Genomic DNA, 19,695 nt, shown 5'->3' on the forward strand with positions numbered 1-19,695 from the left:
CGCTCGCCCGCCCGCCCGCTCACGTGATAACATAATACGTCCACGTCTTCGACGGGCGTATAAAAAGCATAAGATTGCTGGAAAATATATCTTGTTTAAACTAATGAATACTTTTTAGCTACCAATAGTTTGTTTAAACAGTACCAGATGTAGTATTAGGGAGACAACTAATTTTTTATTTCAGTGGAGTTATCTACCATTTATAAATAGAACATTTAATGGATTCATTATTGTATTAAAAAAACGTCTGAAAAGTTCATTAAAATGAACACTGAACTGTTATGTTGAATATATCGCCTATTGAGGCTGTAATCAGTGAACATAGTGTGCACGGGACCTGTCCAATTTACCTCTGCTTTCAAGTAAATATCTACCAACTAAGTTTCACTGAAATTGAATCATATTTGGGAAACTTTTTGTGCAGAAACCATGGACCTCAGACTGCAGTACTGTAAGCTATCAAATATGCTCACATTCTGATCACAAAGAACTTAAAATCACTTAACAGATGATGATAAGTGTACCAAAAAATCAAAACCTACAGAAAGACCTTGGTTTTTTAATGGCATCTGTCATGACATAATTGCTAATTACTTACAAATTCCTCCTCTATGTTGAGGAGATGGTCCTGACAATCTTCTACAGCTTCCTCTGCACCAGTGATGAAAATGACATCTGGATCATCAGTGTCAGTACGTGGGAAACGCATATCAACCTTGAACTGATCCATCAACTTGCGAATGTTGCGTCCACGTTGTCCAATGATGCGTGGATGAACTCTGTGGTCTACACGACACTCGACAGTAACCATTTCTTCCTGTAATATTTGTAAAATGTAATCGGTGCTTACAACAAATAAAGGTAAACTGTTTATATTTTATTTTAGACTTTTTATCAACTTGCATGAATAATTCTTTGAAATCCTTGTTATATAACCAATAGTCAATATCACTTTGAGAAAAATGAAAAATGTAGTGTTCTAGAAAGCAAGAAGTTGATGGGCCTGAACAGGTGACTTGACTTCAGATATATATTTCAAATGAATGAATTTTGTTTACACAATACCTTAAAGTATAGCTTTCAACCAGACATTTAAATTCCTATCCCTACATACAATAGCTTCCATGTATTACGGAAAAACTCAGACAGCATCTCTTATATCAAGACAAAGTCTTCACACCTTTCACAAGAAACATTAATCATGAATTTAACGTACATATTCCTGAACGATTTTCAAGATATCGTCTTTGGCAGCCTGTGTATCCTTTTCGTAGCCTGTGATGGTGATGGTGTTCTGGGCATCTTCTTCTCGGTTCGGGAACTGGATGATGACATCATGGTCCTTACGGATCTTGGAGATGACTGCACCTCTGCGTCCTATGATTTTTGGGTGGAGGCTAGACTCAACTTCGATGGTCAGTTGAAAGCTTTTCAGTTCCTAAAGACACGACCAACAACAATCAATTTTAAAATTTATTATCCAGTTTTAAAATTTGATGAAAAACAAGCCATTAGGATCGATATGTCTCGCCTATGCCCCGCTTTGACCATTGATGCAAAAACTTAATATTGATGGAGATGCTGGACAATAAAGATAGGCAGCATCCAGCATTTGATGCATGGGTTGAGATGTACTACCTTAGATGCAACTTTGGTCCAAGTTTGGTTGGTCTAGCACTTATACTTTCAGTGAAACTAACTTAAATGTAAAAACTTAATGTTGACTCTGTCGCCGGAAAAGCAACACCTTAGTCTTGCTCCCACTTCGTGGCGGCGACACAATTACAATGTTGAATAGAATTATGTGGTAATAACGGACATTTTCTTGAATTAAGACTGTATTTCCGTCTTTCAAAAAGATTACTCTTTAACTGGTTTAAAAGACATGATCTTACCCTCTCTTCCATTTCTCGTTCCAGCTCGTCACATCGATCAGAGAGAGCAGCTATGGCTCTGCGTACATTAGCCGGAGGGCCAGTGACTTTGACTGTCTCGCAGTGCTCACTGGCCGGGGGGATAGAGATGTTGACGTCATGCTCTTTCATCATTCGGCGTACATCTTTTCCCTGTTGTCCGATGATGAAACGATGGAAGTCGTATCTGATGGTCATTTCATCCACAATGGGAACAAGCGTCTGGAATGATGATTCATTTAATTGAATTATTTACAATTACCGAACCACAACCATTTGTTATTTTGGACAGGAACTCAAAGAAAATACAAATTTTTCCATTAAGGTCATAGGAGTGTAATGCTAAACGGAAATAGGAAGTACATCACTAGTTGAAAATCCAATGTAGGGAGACAGTATCACAATTTCCGCATAATCTAATGTTTAATATTAAAGTGATGAATATTGTATGCTTATTATTGACAGAACAGTGTGTTCTTTCAATATTAAAGTATTGCAAAGCAATCCAGGCATTAATTCAGTTGTTTTTAATCAATGAGTCACATGTGTCAATTTGTCTGTGCTTCAGAAACCGGCTACCTATTTCACTACTGTGAAGTTTTTCAAGAACGATAACTCTTGCATGCAATTACTATGTGTATATGCTTTTATTATAAAATGTTAATTTTTAATCGTTTATAGATAATTAATTGTACACTATTTCAGCATTTATGAAATTGGTATACATTAATACAATACTAATCTATGTTAGTATCATTTTTATTGACATTATATTGCAAAAAATTGTGTGTTTCAATTTGTTTTTCAAAATTCACTTTTTACATAAATTTCCTTTTAAAATCCTTAAAATTCTGACAAACTATATTTTTTTGGGGGCAGAAAATTTTCTTTACTTCAAAGCAATATATCTACAAAATTTGAATAAATTCTACTGAGAAATGATGACACAATCCTATTACCTTAAGCAGTTTTGATATCCTTCATGCATAATCCATGGAAAGATATTTAAACTTAAAAAATAACCCATTTCAAGTTTCCTACAAATTCAATGAGACCGCTAGACAGTTGATAACTGCAAAATATAGGTACACAATGTTTTCTTCGTATTTGCTGATTTTTATTGACATTTAGGGCACTATGTATCAACAGGTCTGCTTTAACTAACTATTTATAGCAATCTTAAGTATTACAAAGGGCTAGATTGAATAAAAATTGTGGAGGTTGAAGATGTTAGCCAAACATGTTGATGTAAAATCTTGTTGTTTGTGTAACTCGAGTCATTCTTTAGTGCTTTTTCTAGAAATCAAACCCAAGACTACAGTAACCAGTCCTGTGTACTACTGATTGAGCTAAAAGGAAAATTCCCTCTAGCCATGTAAAGTACAAGAGAGCAGATGGCTCACCAGAGTAAAATCTTAACTTTTCAAAAGAAACTAGAACACTGAAAGGTCAGTAAGGGCCCCGCCATGTGCTTAATTCCGACCAACTTTGCTTCATAATGTCATGAAATGGTCATTATTGAAAAGCTACAAAATTTGACCTTGACCTTTGACATTGACCTCTGACCCAAAGACCTTGACCTTTGGTCAGTCAACTTCTTGTTTAATTCTTATCAACTTTGCTTCATCATGTCATACCAAAATGTTCATTAATGAAAAAAAGTAAAATTTGACCTGGACCTTTGAACCTAATGATCTTAAATTTTGACCTTGAATTTTTACCTCAGTATGTATTTTTGTGAACTGAACATCTTGACCAAGTTTCATGTAAAACAGTCAATAAATACCAAAGTTATCAGCCAGGAACAAAATTTGTGGACAGACCGACGGACAGACAGAGTGATTACTATAGGGCACCCGTATATCCGTATCGGAGCCCTAATTACAGACCATAACAATTATTTAACTTCCAAATAGTCAGTGAAGTCAGATCTTGGCATGAGAATTTTATGATCAAGGACTCATTAGTTTAAAATATCAACTTATACAAATATAAAATAGAAACTTGATAAATAAATGCCTTTACCCCAACAGCAGGTTATGCTACTTACCAGCAGTGCCTCCTTGGCCTGTTCACAGTTCTCTAATTTGCCTGTGATGACTATAATGTCATTTTTCTTAGGAGATTGGTCAGGAGCAGGGGTTTCAGGAGCAGGGGTTTCAGGAGCAGGGGTTTCACCATTCACTTCACCATTCACCATACCACCACCATCTTTATGGTTTTCTGTAACAACTGGCACCAACACACAAAATTTAATCAAATATTCCACTTTGTATCTTTAAAACAATCAAAATTTAGTTAATATTAACCATCATACAAAGTTGATCTAATAAATCTGAAACAGAGTCTGTATGTAAATTTATTTTTATCTCAATTTAATGGCAATAATTTGGTGAAGATTTCAGCTTAAATTTTGGCTAATGAAACTAAGGAACAAACTGTTGCTGCTGTCGTATAAATCACATAGCATGCCTGTTTTTGTTTAAGTCATTCAAGATTTACATTATTGCTATGACTTGCATTTAAAGTTAGCGTGTACCTTTATCTCCATTGGCAACAGGCCTCTCAGGAAACTTGATGCCGACATCATATGTACGTGTAATCTCCTGTACATTTGAGCCACGTGTGCCCATCACTGTGCGGTGGTGTTGCTGTAAGATCACACAGTCCATCGTCACCTGCGAGTCCTGTCACAACAAAACAAAACAAGTCTTCAGCTCACAACCTTTAAACTACAAATGCACTAATAAAGATTCAATGAAATTCAGAACCAATAAAAAAGTTCAATATTCTCTCTTTTAAAGGTAGAATATCATACAAGGCAGTGTTTTTTCTACCTAAATTTTACAACAGCTTGTTCTATATAAAACAGGAATAAGGAAAATATAGCATTAAATTTATAGATATTGGGGAGACATTCCTCATTATTTGCCCTTAAATTTGGGCAAATGAAGCACTTTCTTCGCAAAGGGAAGCAGCCTGTATTCACCTTTACAACTTCAACAAATATAGTCACTGCAACGCATCATTTAGAGAATCATTGTAGTATTTTTTTTTCTTTTTTAAACAAAGACTCTATAAAATCTTACCAGATCGTTGACAATTTCCTGAATGCGTTTCTTTGCTCCCTCAACACAATCTTTGGAGCCCTTGATGACAACTCGGTCACTTTTGACACCACTGCGGGGAAAGCTGACTGTCACACCGCCATACTGCTCAGCGATGTGGCGGAGAACCTCACCTCGTCTTGCCACAAAGTGTCTGTGATGTTTTGGGTCGACATTCATCTCTCCCTCAACAATATTATCCTGCAACAATTTATGTATGAATATATTTTACTTGCATAAAAAGTCAACAAATTGTTTTATATGTGAATTGTCAAACAAATTCAAATCTCAAATATAGAGTCAATTGCTGAATTTCTTCAGTTTTTCAACAAGATTCTACAAAATAACATACCAGATTTTTTATTAGACCTTCCAGCTCAATCTTGGCCATGTCAACAGATTCTTTCTTGCCAATGATGCTGATGAGCTCCTGCTCTTGGTCCTCAGAACTAGGGAAGATAACTCTAGCTCCAGTCTTCTCGCGTACCTAATAAAACATTGGTGTACGGGTCTTAAATAGAAACAAGCAATTTAGATCGATATGTCTGGCATATATGCCCTGCGCCCTGCTTTGACCATCAATGCAGATATCAGAGAAACTAACTTAAACACAAACACTTAATGTTGATGGAGATGCTGAAAAAGTCTATGGACCAGGTAGGCCTCATCCAGCATTTAATGCATGGGTTAAGATGTTCTACTTAAAGTGCATCTATAATCCTAGTTTTGTTGGGTTAGCACTTATACTCTAAGTGAAACTAACTTAAATGCAAGAACTTAATTTTGATGCAGCTGTCGCCAGAAAGGAACACCTAATTCATGGCGGCGATACAAATACTGAATACTACTTCAATACAAGCAATATAATGAGAAGTATTTCCCTCATTGTATATAATCTACAATTCATAAATCCATTTTGTTCCAATGATTGGGACACTTATCACATTAAGAACAGTCTAATCTGGACACAAATTGGAATCCCAAGAGCTTAGTTGTATTAGCCAGGTTGTCAGAAAACACAGGTATTTCTATTTGTTACTTTTTAAAGAATTAGAGCATCTGTCATAAGTTTCCCCTTCATATTAGATTTATAATACAAGTTTTGGATTTTTCTTGTTTGCGAGCCTCGATAGCTCTGGCAAGCAAATATGAAAAATCCAAAACGATTATCATAATATGATTTAATATGAAGGAAAATGAATGACAGATTATTTTTATCAAATAATACAAAGTAAACTGTATAATTGTGATTCAAAATGAATATTTTGCACTTGACCATCTCTGAAACAATGAAAATAACGTCAGCTTAACAATGACGCAATGTCACATCGATTGTTCCTCTTCGATGATTGTGACGTCATTTCCGGAGTGATATTACACACGTTACATAAACGTAATTCATGTGATGGCTTTATGACACTGCATAACACGGTATCCATATAATAAATGGAATTATCTCATTGTCAACAAGTACTAATTGTAATGGGGGACCATTACAGAAGTCCCCCAAACTGCCCCCATAGTGCAAAGATGCATCAGAAAAGGATCACAGTGGGGAACTTAAATATCCTCTTACCTTCCTGATGTTGGTGCCTCCCCTACCAATGAGGAATCTGTGATATTCGGGTTTGGCTCTAACTTCTGCTGTGAAACTTGACTGTTGCTAAAACACAAAGCAAACCTAGTGAATTATGAGTTCATTGGTCAAATACAACATAAATGTCATTTTTGTTTGTTCTAAAAAAAATGAATTTTTGTTTATTCTGAAATCATTGACAGTTTTTTTTTAACATCAAGTGAAATTTTATAAAAACTTTGACTACAAAGTCTATCTAGAACTTTGTTTTGAGAACAAAAACATGTCTCCCCTTTTAAGCCAATAGACAAACTTTGGTATAAAAAATTAACAAAGGCCCATATCTCTTTATATAGTGGGGCACAAACCTGATTTTAGTGCGAGAGATTCCACCTTCCCAAGTTACATAAATTTGGTAAGTTTAGTCAACGTAGGTGAAATAACATGGAACTTATGCTCCGGACATACTTCGGTATTAAATTTAAACAAAGGGCCATAACTCTGTATATAGTGAAGCACGATACCTCATTCCTGTGCACTGCACACTTTCTGTGGGTGATGCAGGTATACCTAAAGTTTCATCAAGATATCTTGACGGTTTAAAAGTTATGGCCCGAACAAGAAGAAGAAGAACCAGTACTAATACAATGTCTCCCTTCATTCGAAGGGGAGACAAAATAAATTGTTTCAAACCTCACAACCAGTATATTTCATATTATTAACAAGCATACTGAGTATTGCTAAAGCAATACATGTCCCTACCGGCCCCCGCTAGCTATTACACTGTAATGATTTATAAAAATGGTACCCTTTGGGGTTAATTTGGGAAAATGAAAAGTATACAATTAGCTTGTAACTGATTTTAATGTAATAATACAAGAAATAGTAATGTTAGTATTATGATAGAGGAATTACATAAAATAAAATGATTGACAACCCTGAAACTACTTGTCGAGATATTATTGACCTTTGTATATGTGTGAATTTTGATCAAAATCCCTGAATTAATGAGGCCGCTAGAGGGCAGACAATGAATTTTCTAAAAATAGTAAAGGTGACCTTGACCCAACAACCCTGAAACTTGAACTTGTCAGATATTATGGTCCTTTGTATTTGTGTGAAGTTTGATCAAAATCCTTCAAGGAATGAAGCCGGTAGAGTGCTGACAAACATTGGTGTTACGTACGTACGTACGTACACAGACGGTCGGAGAGGAAACCTATATATAGTCCCCCTAGTTTCACCGGTAGGGGACTAATAAAAGTTCCTGTAAGCCTCATAATCTGTCCTTATATCTGCAAATTTAAAATATAGAAACAACCAAAAGCTGTCTACCTTCTCAGTGGCCAATTCCATTAGTTGTGTTTTGGCATTCTCTACATCTGCAGTTGGTCCACGGATAATAACTTTGTCGCTGACATTTCCCTCAGTAGGAAAACGAATGATGACACCACCACACTCTTCCATGATGGACCTGATTAGTCTCCCCTTGGCACCGATGATCGAGTTGTGTAATTTGTGAGGTATGGTCACCACAGCTTCTTTAATGTTGGCCTGAAACCAAGAGGCATGATGAGAAATACTGTTTGTAATTGGCAAACAATACAAATGGTAATATTTGAAGCATTACACAGTTGCACCTGCAGCCCAAGTCTGGTAGTTTTCCGCTATAAGAAAGAGAGACTTTCCACTGAAGAGTTGGTTTAGGCCAAAAAAAAATATTATTATTTGGTTCTCAGGCCAATTTTTTTCAAAAGATGAGGCAGGGAGGTATTTTTTTTCCATTTTACATGGCAAAAATGAGACGAGGGAGATTTTTTTTTATTCCATCTCTTTTTTGGAGGGTGTACATGTCCTTTCAGTTTAAGTATCACTTACCATGTCGTATCGAACATAATTTCTAAACAACCGTGTAGTTTGTAATACGTTCGTTGTGGGCATTACCTTGTCAAATGTGTCTGTTTTTTTGTCGCCTAACACACATATACTTTAGCAGAACAGAGATTATCCAAGAATGTACCGTTTTTTATAGTTGTGTCGAGATCCGTCATGGAGACTTGGGTGACTAACGAGTAAAAATGACATTTTTCTTAAGACGGCAATTTGTTTTTATTACTTTCACGATAAAATCGGCAATGAAATGAAATGCGTACGGGACCGAGAACCAAATAATTAAATTTGTTTGACCTTAATACATCATAGTAAGTTAGCGCTAGAATTTTCAAATGAAAGTGAAGGAAACTATTTCAAGATATATATCAACATGTTTCGAAGAATTGACATTATAAGAACTACACAGTTGAAAGTATGTTTTCAATAACAGAAAATCTTTCAAAATTATTTCCTGACCTCATATTAATATTCTTTATCATACAAACATGCTTGCAGTAAAGCTTTTGAGATTGCAGAATTTCCAACGTACATTGTTCTTATTTATAAACACCAAATATCTTTCCGATTCAAATAACTCAAGAAAGACCTGTTCAAGAACTGGACAACATCTCGTAAATTCTACTTACCAGATCCTTCTGTATAGTCTCAATCTGTGCCCTAGCAGCCTCTACATCAGCCTTTTTTCCAGTGATGAGGATAACATCTGATTCATTGTCTTCACTCGGCAGATCAATCCTGGTGTTGGTTTCTTCACGGATCTGATATACAAGTTTAAAAGAGATAAATATTTCAGATTATTTGAACGAGAATAGGAAATATTTGTTAAAATACCAAATCTTTTTAAATATATGTCAGACAATTCATTTGTGTTACCTTTTTTCTTTCTATTACTTTGTTTGGCAAAATATCAAAAGAAATACATGTAGTTATTTCAACAAAATAAGTGACAATAACAGTCCAATGTGCTCACCTTTCTGATTGTAGCTCCACCTTTTCCAATGATGTTCTTATGGAAGTCCTTGAAGATGTGAACAGGGGCCTGGTAGTTACTAGCAACCTGAAGTATAAATGTTAAATATAGTAAGGGCTAATCAATCCTCCAAAAAAAATATCTGATCCAGGACTTCCAAAATAAATCATCTGGAATCATTGAATTTTGGTCTATTACTTCTATGCAAATCCAGGGTTATTGCCAGCTATTTTGGGAAAGGGACTCTGAGCAGGAATTGGGAAAATATCATCGGCATTTGGCAAAAATTGGGATATATTTTCAGCGTTCCCACGTGTACAGGTTTGGGAAAATGGAAACTTGCATAAACATCCTTTTTAATCCAATTGGAAAAAGTAAGAATTAAATTGGGAAAATACAAGTTCATTTTTCAGGGAATAGGTCCCTGTACCAGACCCTATAAATACCTTTCAAAAAAACTGAAATCATAATTAAATTCTAAAAAAACCATAGAAGATCACCTGGGGATGGAATGTTGTACCGGACAATTTACTAGAAAATTCATAGATTTTCAACAATATCTGCAAGATTGATATTTAAAATTGTGGGATGCAAATACATTTATAGAAAAAAAACATAACCCTTTATGAAAAGTATTTTTTAATTTAATTTATCTAAAAAATAATCTACTTGTAGATTTTAAACAATATCTGTCAGGATGATATTTAAATTGTGTGAATGCAAACATTTGTATTAAAACAAATATAAAAATGCTTTTTATTAATTATTAATTAAATTTATGTAACAACACTTTATGTTACATTTTTTTATGAACTAAGTTGAACAAATCTTACCATATCTTGCTGTACTTGTGTGAGATGCTTGAAACACTTGTCCACATCAGTCTTTGGTCCCCTCAATGTAACAATATCACTCTTTTTGCCAGGATCAGGGAAGGTGATTTGGACTTGATTGAAGCGGTCCCTTATCTCTCTGATATTCTCTCCTCTGGCTCCTATGATCGAGCGATGGAAACGCTGCTCAATCAGAATATCTCTGCTCTTTTCATTTTCCTGAAAAACGAAATTTAAAACAAATATTTCATACCTCCAAATTTTCGTTTCATATCTTTCAACACTGCAACAAGAGTCTTGAACTTCAAATCGCATAATTTCTACCCAGAGTAAATAACCACGTTTACAGTATGAAGATGGTATGCCACAATTCTGACCTTGAGAATTCTTTTAGCAAACTGTCAAACTTGAAACACCTTAAATACTAGAGAAGCATACAAAAATAAAAAGCTGAAAAGTATCATCATCAGGACATGTATGGGCCTTACCATGCGCTGGGCCATCTCCATGAGCTCTTCCTTGGCCTTGATCACACCACTTGGTTCACCTTCAATCCTGATGATGTTGCTGTGCTCAGTATCAGATGGTATTTTAATGGATACTCCAGTGGCATTCTTAATCCTTGTGACTGAAAATAGATCACATAGATCATTTATGAGTAAATTCAAAAAGTATAATATTATCAGAAATATCAAAACAAAATTGATAGGCTTTCTTATCATAAAGAACATGCATATCTCTAAAATGTCTAATCAATCCAAATATTGTTTTAAAATCTTTACTCACTGTTCTGTCCCGACTTCCCGATGATATGTTTGTGGAATCTTTGATCAATGTTTACTTCAGTGAAGTCCATGCGAGATTGCTACAGAAACAAATTATTCAATGGTCAATCTGATATTGTCAGGAGATAATTTACTATGATATACCTGTCTGGTAAAAAAATATTACAATTAAAAAATCTGATTTCATCAAAATGACATTTAATAATTACCAAATTCACTCCAAATGTTTTTTGATATTCAGTTGTTCTCTTCTGTACAGAAGCCTACTCTATAAACACTGGTTGCTGAACTCACCAGGTCCTTTACAGCAGCCTCCAACTCCTTGACAGCAGATTCCACCTCCTCTGGTGGGCCCTCAACAACAATCTTATCTGCTCCATCAGTGAACTCAATGTGTACCTGTGGTCCAAAGTTCATATTTTAATATCATAAGTAAACCGAATGAGCCAGGGATTTTCCTACAATAGAATTTACGGGCCAAATAACGTCCCTTTTCCCCTCAGAAATTCTTGCTAAAATTCCAAATATGCCACTGAAAAATTCCCAATCGGATGGCCATTTTTCAAGAATTAAATTTGCTCAGTGTGGAGAGGGAAGATGTAAAAACATTCATGTCCGTAAGAAAAGTAAAAGTATATTTTAATCCCTTGAAAATTAAATTTCAAATAAATACATCAAAATGTTATCAAGTTATTTCTGTTGCATTGATATTGTAAAATTTCGCTACTTTAGTCTAGCTTACAACATGTATTACTCAATAAAGTGATACTAACCATCAAAGAAGCAATCTTTGCAACTAATTCAGTATCTTTTATTTAATAAAAGAATCTTGGTAAACAACTGAAGTTTATCTGTCCAAAAAGTCAGCAGTGTGATAAACATGCTGTCGGCCATGTTTGTTTGCTAATAAGGAAACCAACATCCGGGTACATAATCCGGAAATTATCAATTTATTTGTCTGCTCAATTTTATTAATTACTGTATTTTCTTTTTTTACATTTAAATAGGTTGAGGATAATAAATGACTTTAGAATTAAAATTAAAGTTTTCCTTTTAAAGGAAATGGACAAATATTACAACTACCGTATATATTTGATATAGTATAATAAAATAGTAAAAATATATTCTGGCTATCAGAATTTTTTACAAGCCTATACTAGATGTACTAGAGTTAACTGTACACTAGACCTAAGCTTATACATTGAAAAATAAATAAGAAATTCCAATATCAAAGAATGCAATTTCTCATGATGAGAAGTAAAATTTATTAACAGAAACTGGAAAGTGTATTTCTAATGAAAACAGTGCAATGTTGTTCAATGTCGCAATAACAATTGATAACAACAAAAAGTATTAATTGTAAAACTGTCAAAGAAGGGAAATAACTCTTACTAACTGGACAATTCATCCATCAAATATGCACGACAATGCGATATTGTATCGACTCTTGTTATGATTATAAAGCAGATCCCAAACTTCCCTGAATTTTCCCGAAATTTCCGTGAAATTTTCTAAACATGTATCAATAAAAAGAAGTTTTCAGTCATACAGACCTTTGAGAATTGTTCCGTGATCTTCCTCACATTGGCTCCCTGTCGTCCTATCACATATTTATGCAGCCATGTCTGAGCCTTAACCTCGGCAAACACAACACTGTTGGCCTAAAAATATAAAAGAATTACTTTTATAAAAACAAAAGACTAATCAGAGGGTATACATGTAAATTTATGTAAACAGTTGAGAAATGTCCAAACGACTGAAATTTTACTGAAAAAATCTTGATAAATGTCAGTGTCATGAAAGAAATATACTTTTTTTTACCTTAGAGTAGACCATGGTGAGTGCTGGTCCAAGCTTGTCCTGTTCACCACGCAGGGTGATGGTCTCAAGTGAACTATCGACTGGTGGTACCTCGACAGACACTCCAGTTGCGGCCAGAATTTCGTGGACGCCATTTCCACGTGGCCCAATGATGTACTTATGCTGAGACTTCCGCACCTCAACTGACACTGTCTGACACTTACGTTTCTATATAAAAAAAACAACATTTATGTAAGAATCATACCCGTAATAACATATTAATGCAGAAATCATAAAATTATTGCAGAAATTTGTTCTAGAAGTCTCTTATAACAGATTTTTCGGTAAAGTGTTACAAACATGGGCTTTTACGGATATTTCAGCTTTTTAAAAATCATGGTCCATGTGTTATCAAACATACCGTTCAGTCACATATATTTTTTCAACCGCTTTGAGACAGGGGCCTGTCTTGTGACTGGGAAAATATCCCACGCAAAAAAACATGATTTTGGGAAAATGCGGCAGAAATAATCAAGGGGAAAAATATCCTTGTATAGCCCGAGCCCCCCAACCCATATATTCATAATAGTCACATCTAGAATGGCCCAAATTATAAGCAATCACTGATTTGATAACCTCAACCTTTAGATCTCTATTGTGTGACAATTATTTTGGATTAAAGTTTCCTTCAATTTCGACCGTTAAAATGAAAGCAGATACACAATTTTAAGTAATGGGTTCCATTTTTTCCCAGGATGCACCTCAAAAAACATGTTGACTTAGCTACAGCAACATAAGTAATTAGAAATTCCTTTTAAAAAAGATAATGACAGATTAGCTATTTGAGAGACAAAAAGATGCATATTAGGAATTTGCACTACTTACCTTTTCCTCATAAATCTTCATAATGTTGGCTTTACATTTGAGGACTCCATCCACCTCTCCAGTAACAACGATCTCGTCCTTCATCACGCTGGGTGGGGGCATGTGGATTTTGGCCCCAGTTTCCTCTATCCACTTTTTTATATTTTCATTTTTAGGTCCACAAATAAAGGGGTGATACACTTTTGGTACAGGTAGACGCTCAAAAGCCAGTTTAGCCTGAATACAAATAAAGCAAAGTTCTTAACAGTTCTAAACAAGACATCAAAATACAGTAAAACTTGTTTGCGCCAAATGTGCTTTAATTGAATACAACGGATGAGTTGAATGTTTCCCTCGGTCCCGTTGGTTTCCTCTCTTTATATTAGTAAATTTAGCATGGGTGTCTCGAACACTGTATAGTCAAAATAAGTGGCTGTGTCGAGTATATATGTCAGTCCCTCCTTAACAATCGTACTAAACTTTCCTCCGCTTAAGTCGAACGTTCAAAGATTCCAATAAGACTCGGGTAATTTTTTAATTGTCTCGCTTCAGCGCAGATGGCCAGGTCCCAATCAGGCAGCCATGATGATAACTATTGCTGTTCACTCGTGCAGGGCGACAACCGCTCGCTTCCCAATTTCCTTGCTTACACAGGTGAATAAGTGCAGACTTAAGAGTTTCCATTATGTGAACAATAACAACTTTGATTAATTAGCCTAAAATTACTGCTATTGTTATCTAGCGCTTATCTCTACATCGGGAAATTCAAAGTTGCAGAAGAACAAAATAGGCAATAAATGCAAATATCCCACTTTTATCTGTAAATTGATCTGCGGTTCGATAAATAACAGCAAAGTCTAATCCTGATAATGCAAATATTTATGTTAAAAGTTATTTTACCTTAAAACATATTTTTTGTGCAGAACAGTACCCTGAAGATGTGAAGTGTGCCCGTTAACCAGGAAGAGTTAAGTGTGAACATGTCAAAATTGTGTTCCGGTGCTTTTTAATAGACTGTTTATGTATTTAGCGATAAATGTGAGTACAGTTACTACATTTCTCTTTTCTTATTCATCTTATTGACATCCTGTTTAATGTACGAGTGTGTACTAATGCACATTGTTAGCAATGAAGTTGCAGATGCGCTTTCAACAAGAACCATAATATTAATCTAATAACACGACTCTGTCTGTACCTGTTCGTCTGATGTTATCTGTATCTCATGTTTGGCCTTGTCGATGCCTTCTTTGGTTCCCGTGATTTTGATCATGTCCGAGTTCTCTTCTGGTCGGGGGATGGTAATCTTGGTCTGTGTAGCCAGTTCTAGGTCTTGGAGTTTCTTGCCACTCTTTCCAAGGATGAATCTATGGTGTTCCCTTGGTATCTTCAATAAAGTATTTGCCTAGAAAACAAGAAATAAGAAAATTGTAACATGCAACTTGTAGTGATCTTACATAGTACAACTTAAATCTTTTTAATGTCAAAAGTTTCCATGAAACACAAAATGTTTACTTGAAAACTATCCTTAAAGTTATCCTATAAATACCCCCAGCAACCCATGTCCTTTTATCAAAATTAAATTCCTTAAAATAATGTACAGCTACATCGTAAACATGGAATTGCCAGCTTATAAGAAGCTATAGCTATTAGCTAATCACTTAGTTTCGGGACACAATTTAAAAGTTAAATTCTAAGCCATTGTATGCCAATAATTCTTTGTGGTTTTAGTATTTGTGAAATTCGGTCCTTAAATGACCATAGTTGTTGATAGGATGTTGAACAATACTAAACCAAACCAATTTGTGAAATAAGGTTCTCCAAACTCAGTTAATTCAACCATTTAATTTTAAAAGAGACAGAATGATGAAACAAAATTTACCTGTGTCTGTAAACGACCGACTATTTCTCTTCTGGCTTTCATAACATGCTGATCTTTTCCATGGATGACAACTGTCAAGCTCTGGTCCTTGGCACAGCTCATTTCAATTGACACATCTAAAAACATAATTGTCACCTTGTCACTAAATTTCATTCAAAAAATTAAAAGAAAAGTATTTCCAATTAACTGTATTTGCAATAATTTTTTAAGGGATTCAAGGAAAAACACACTTTTTATTTGCAACACTAACAGTACAGATTTTACAGCCTAGAGATTATCAAATAGAAAGTATGTCACCTCAATATATTCTGTAAAGCACAAGAAAACATCAATGCATTCTTTGAAAAGTATCGTCCCTAGTATTGTTATTTCACTGAGAAAGTTATCAAAATGAAGGTACACACTGTTGCGGGCCATTATTTCTTTACAGATCTTTGCCTGGTCAGTTTCATCTCCAAAACTCTGTTCATTGAATTCTTTGAATCTTCTTTCTTCCATGGGCACGGTAAACACCTAGAAATGGAGAATGTACTGTATAGATACACAAATCAATTGGGAACATGAAAAACTACTTAAAAATGCATATATTTAATGTTTATCATAGGTTACATTATAAAAAATTAAGAAATTGGATATTATTATAAATTTTCAATGAAACAAAGATTATCAGAAATATGATACAATTTTTGCTGTATGTCTATACCTGAGTGCAAGTTGATGTTTTCATTGTCATTTTGTTACTCCAGATCGTCTTTTCCATAGCTACAGCTGGGTGAGCCAGTTTGGGCCCCGCCCCAAATAGGGGGGCAGAAGCGAGAGGAGGAAAAGCCTCCCCGTACTGTTGGGGCTTGTCCGGGTCGTACGCCTCTGCATCGACATTTCGGACCACTTCTTCGTTTGTAGCCATGTTCTGAACTCGTTATCAATTGGGCGATTCCAAGTCGTACAGTACAGACTGAAATTAAGAAATACAACAATTGTTACAAATTTTCTGTATGAAACTTTTGTGGATAAAACAAGAAAGATGTCTACTTCAAATGACGTCAATTTATTATGATCAGTAGCAGATGTAAGATATTTTGGAATGAAACCAGCATAGAAACCCAAGTCAAATGTGCCAATATACATATTTAGTACTGAAATATGATTAATTTCATTTGCCATGTATACACGTAAAAAGTGTCTAGAATTTGGATGCAAGGAAATTAACAGTTGGCATTTCTTTTCAATATTACATGCTAAATAGACCATATGTCCAAGCATTAGCTTCAGGTTCAGTCAACAGGTCCAGTACACTCTGCCGATTGAGCTATATAGCTATAAAGACGACCTATATAGCTATACTTACCTATAAATTATAGCTGTATTGAGCTATATTTTCTCAGATTTCAATTTTCATTAAATTAAAGCAAAGTCGCATAAAACAATAAGGTTAAATGGTAATGTTGACTACAAAAAGCATACATTTAGATGTTTATTTTCATTTTTCATAAATGTAAAATTTCCGATTTCTTTACATCAGTATTTTTTAAAAAGAATACTTATATTTAATGTCTTTTGTTATCAACATAATGATAAAATCTTCTTTCTAAAGCGACTTTTGTTTTCCTTAAAAAAGCAAATCACATAAAAATAGCTCAAAAGTCCTATTTCACATGGGTCAATAGAGCTATTATAGGTCATTACAGCTATATAGCTCAATCGGCAGAGTGTACTCGACCTGGTAAGGTTACTAAACGTTAACTGTGATGTTGATGTTCCTTTTTTTTAAAATTAGCAGTTTATATGAAATTGTTTTCCCAGAAAACAAAATATTGGTTCATGGCGATACATGTAACAGTCTTGTTAACATGTTCTACCAACACATAGGCCAGAGCTTTCACTTGTTTGACCTTTGACATTGAGGAATTTCATAAATCAGAAAACATTTTCCTGTTTGGAGGGTCAGATCTAGAACAAGTCAAATAGCAATGTTCTTTTAAAACCAAGAGTCACACAAAGCTCAGGTACTCTAAACAGTCTGTTCCAGGATTTAAATAAACACCTTAGGCCTTGTGTCAGTTTGTCAACAAACTACCAATGTGCTAAACATATGGACTTTTGAAGAAAATAAACATAAGTTTAATTGTAAATGTTGCAACTGTTATGAACTGAACACTATACAAGTAGAAAAAATAAAAACGGCTTCATCATCAGACTTATTCGACACATTCATATGAAGCTGCGAATCAGAAATATACCTTGAATATAATCTTGTCAAAATTTATTTAACAGGTGCTGAAAATCTTTTAGGGTTTTCTGTTAAGAAATTATAGTTGCCCTGTTGTCTACTTGTACTACTTTAACAGATAAAACATCCATAATTTAACACACTACAACATATATTATCATTAAGTTGAGCTATGTGGTTGCTGTTAATTTTGTATGCTCAAGGATTGCAAAAATGGATGTTCTTATTCGTTAATATTTATTAAATAAAAAGGGCACACTTTTGTTCAAGTTTTGACTGCACAAAAATGCAACATAGAAAATACTTTTTTACAAATTGGGAAATGAATTGATACGACAGAAAAAAAAATGTACTTGCAGTGAAAATGATCGTTCAAGTATAGATCAGAGTTTTGTTAAAATGCTTTTAAAGCTTTGTGCCTTTGACGTTTTCTATTACCTGGCCCATCTTGCAACACAATTTGCAGCTCAATCTAAAATCAAAGTTGTGGCCATAAGACACATGGTCTGTATGGAGGTATTTTTATTCTCATTTTTTCCTGGGCATAAAATGCCACCACATAATATTTAGAGCTCCCCATCTAGTTCTGTTTAAGGAGGGACAGGATGGGGATGAGGGGCGGGGGCATTGTACAATACGTTCTTGGAGCAAACCGGTTTCCCATAAGTCAACTACATTCCGACTGCGAACGCGATATAACCCGATTCATTGATTATTTGAGACTAATGCAGTAAACTTAGTACTAATTCGATACATCAAAACTTTTCCATCATAAGGTAAATAGAAATGTTGACGTTACCCTATTACAAAACTGATCAAACCGGCACCACCCTCCTGACCTGTCTAGATACCTAAGGGTCCGGCGTCGATTTTTCGTGGAAAAAAATAATTCTATGTTGAAAAAACGACACATTTCACATCAGTATGTGATAATGTAACATAAATACTTGAATATTTCTATAAAATGACCACAAACACTACTTGGATTGTCGGAATTTTGACAGCTACATGAGCCACGTTGGCAGATTCAAGAAACCATGTTGACGTGTCTGACAGTTCGGCGATACTTACTGTACTGCGTCCGATAAAGTCCGTCCTAGGGTAAGTTTTCTTGCGTTTTAAGCTCCAATGTGACTGCTTGTCAGTCTGAAAAAGTAAAAATGGTTTTAAATATCTATACAAACAAGTTTTCAATCGACAGATATCACTTCAACAACATGTTTTTTACCTTCCACGAGAGGAACTAACTACTCGTTATGCATATACGGGATATCCTTGCGCGAGTCGATCGTCCACGTAAACACAATTTTGATTGGTCAATATTTAGACGAAAAGGTCAAAGGTGAATATATCATCCAGTAGACGCCTTTCTCTGTAACTTTGACGTCGTGGATGTCGGAGGGACTATTTATTACCTTTTCTGTAATGTTGAGGAAGAACACGCATGTTTAGATGAAAACAACTTACTCTACGGCTTGTTTATGAATTCTATTCATGATATATTAAGAATGTATTAAGTTAAGGTCGAATCTCTAATCTCAGTTCGGTCATGTGTCAAGCGACGCGAAATGTGACGTAACGAATGAAGGTTAAAGGTCTAATCCCGAATACCCACATAAGTTTCCAGATTACGTCCCTTTGATCTCATTCAGTCAGAGACGTGTATATATATATATATACTACCGGCTTTATATGTCTCTGATTCAATATGTAAAAATAAAACTTCTTCAAGTTATACGCCTACTTATTCTATTTAACTTTTCAAATATTTTTTGAAGCCTTTTTTTTATAAGACTTTAAAGTTTTATTTTTGGCATACATCTAACATCTTTCTTTCTCAATTGA

The 19,695-nt window shown here is 34.8% G+C and overlaps 1 protein-coding gene across 1 annotated transcript in view; it reads right to left on the reverse strand.

Annotated features, from left to right (window-relative positions):
- The window catches only part of LOC110455214 (vigilin-like), a 23,194-nt gene extending 4,048 nt beyond the window's left edge, over positions 1-19,146 (reverse strand). Inside the window, exons 1-24 of the mRNA XM_021505199.1 lie at positions 19,079-19,146; positions 18,922-18,996; positions 16,324-16,575; positions 16,025-16,133; positions 15,621-15,736; positions 14,937-15,143; positions 13,763-13,978; positions 12,899-13,105; positions 12,631-12,738; positions 11,372-11,476; positions 11,079-11,157; positions 10,781-10,920; positions 10,293-10,511; positions 9,460-9,546; positions 9,116-9,247; positions 7,932-8,150; positions 6,597-6,683; positions 5,373-5,507; positions 5,003-5,221; positions 4,453-4,600; positions 3,964-4,145; positions 1,896-2,135; positions 1,217-1,438; positions 599-817 (exon numbers count right to left, since the gene is read on the reverse strand). Coding sequence (XP_021360874.1) covers positions 599-817; positions 1,217-1,438; positions 1,896-2,135; positions 3,964-4,145; positions 4,453-4,600; positions 5,003-5,221; positions 5,373-5,507; positions 6,597-6,683; positions 7,932-8,150; positions 9,116-9,247; positions 9,460-9,546; positions 10,293-10,511; positions 10,781-10,920; positions 11,079-11,157; positions 11,372-11,476; positions 12,631-12,738; positions 12,899-13,105; positions 13,763-13,978; positions 14,937-15,143; positions 15,621-15,736; positions 16,025-16,133; positions 16,324-16,527 — 3,600 coding nt within the window. The 5' untranslated portion in view covers positions 16,528-16,575; positions 18,922-18,996; positions 19,079-19,146. The remainder of the gene's footprint in view (positions 1-598; positions 818-1,216; positions 1,439-1,895; positions 2,136-3,963; positions 4,146-4,452; positions 4,601-5,002; positions 5,222-5,372; positions 5,508-6,596; positions 6,684-7,931; positions 8,151-9,115; positions 9,248-9,459; positions 9,547-10,292; positions 10,512-10,780; positions 10,921-11,078; positions 11,158-11,371; positions 11,477-12,630; positions 12,739-12,898; positions 13,106-13,762; positions 13,979-14,936; positions 15,144-15,620; positions 15,737-16,024; positions 16,134-16,323; positions 16,576-18,921; positions 18,997-19,078) is intronic.
- Positions 19,147-19,695: the final 549 nt, after the last annotated feature.

Source organism: Mizuhopecten yessoensis, unplaced genomic scaffold, assembly GCF_002113885.1.
Source record: "Mizuhopecten yessoensis strain PY_sf001 unplaced genomic scaffold, ASM211388v2 scaffold8167, whole genome shotgun sequence".
In the NCBI taxonomy this organism is placed as follows: domain Eukaryota; kingdom Metazoa; phylum Mollusca; class Bivalvia; order Pectinida; family Pectinidae; genus Mizuhopecten; species Mizuhopecten yessoensis.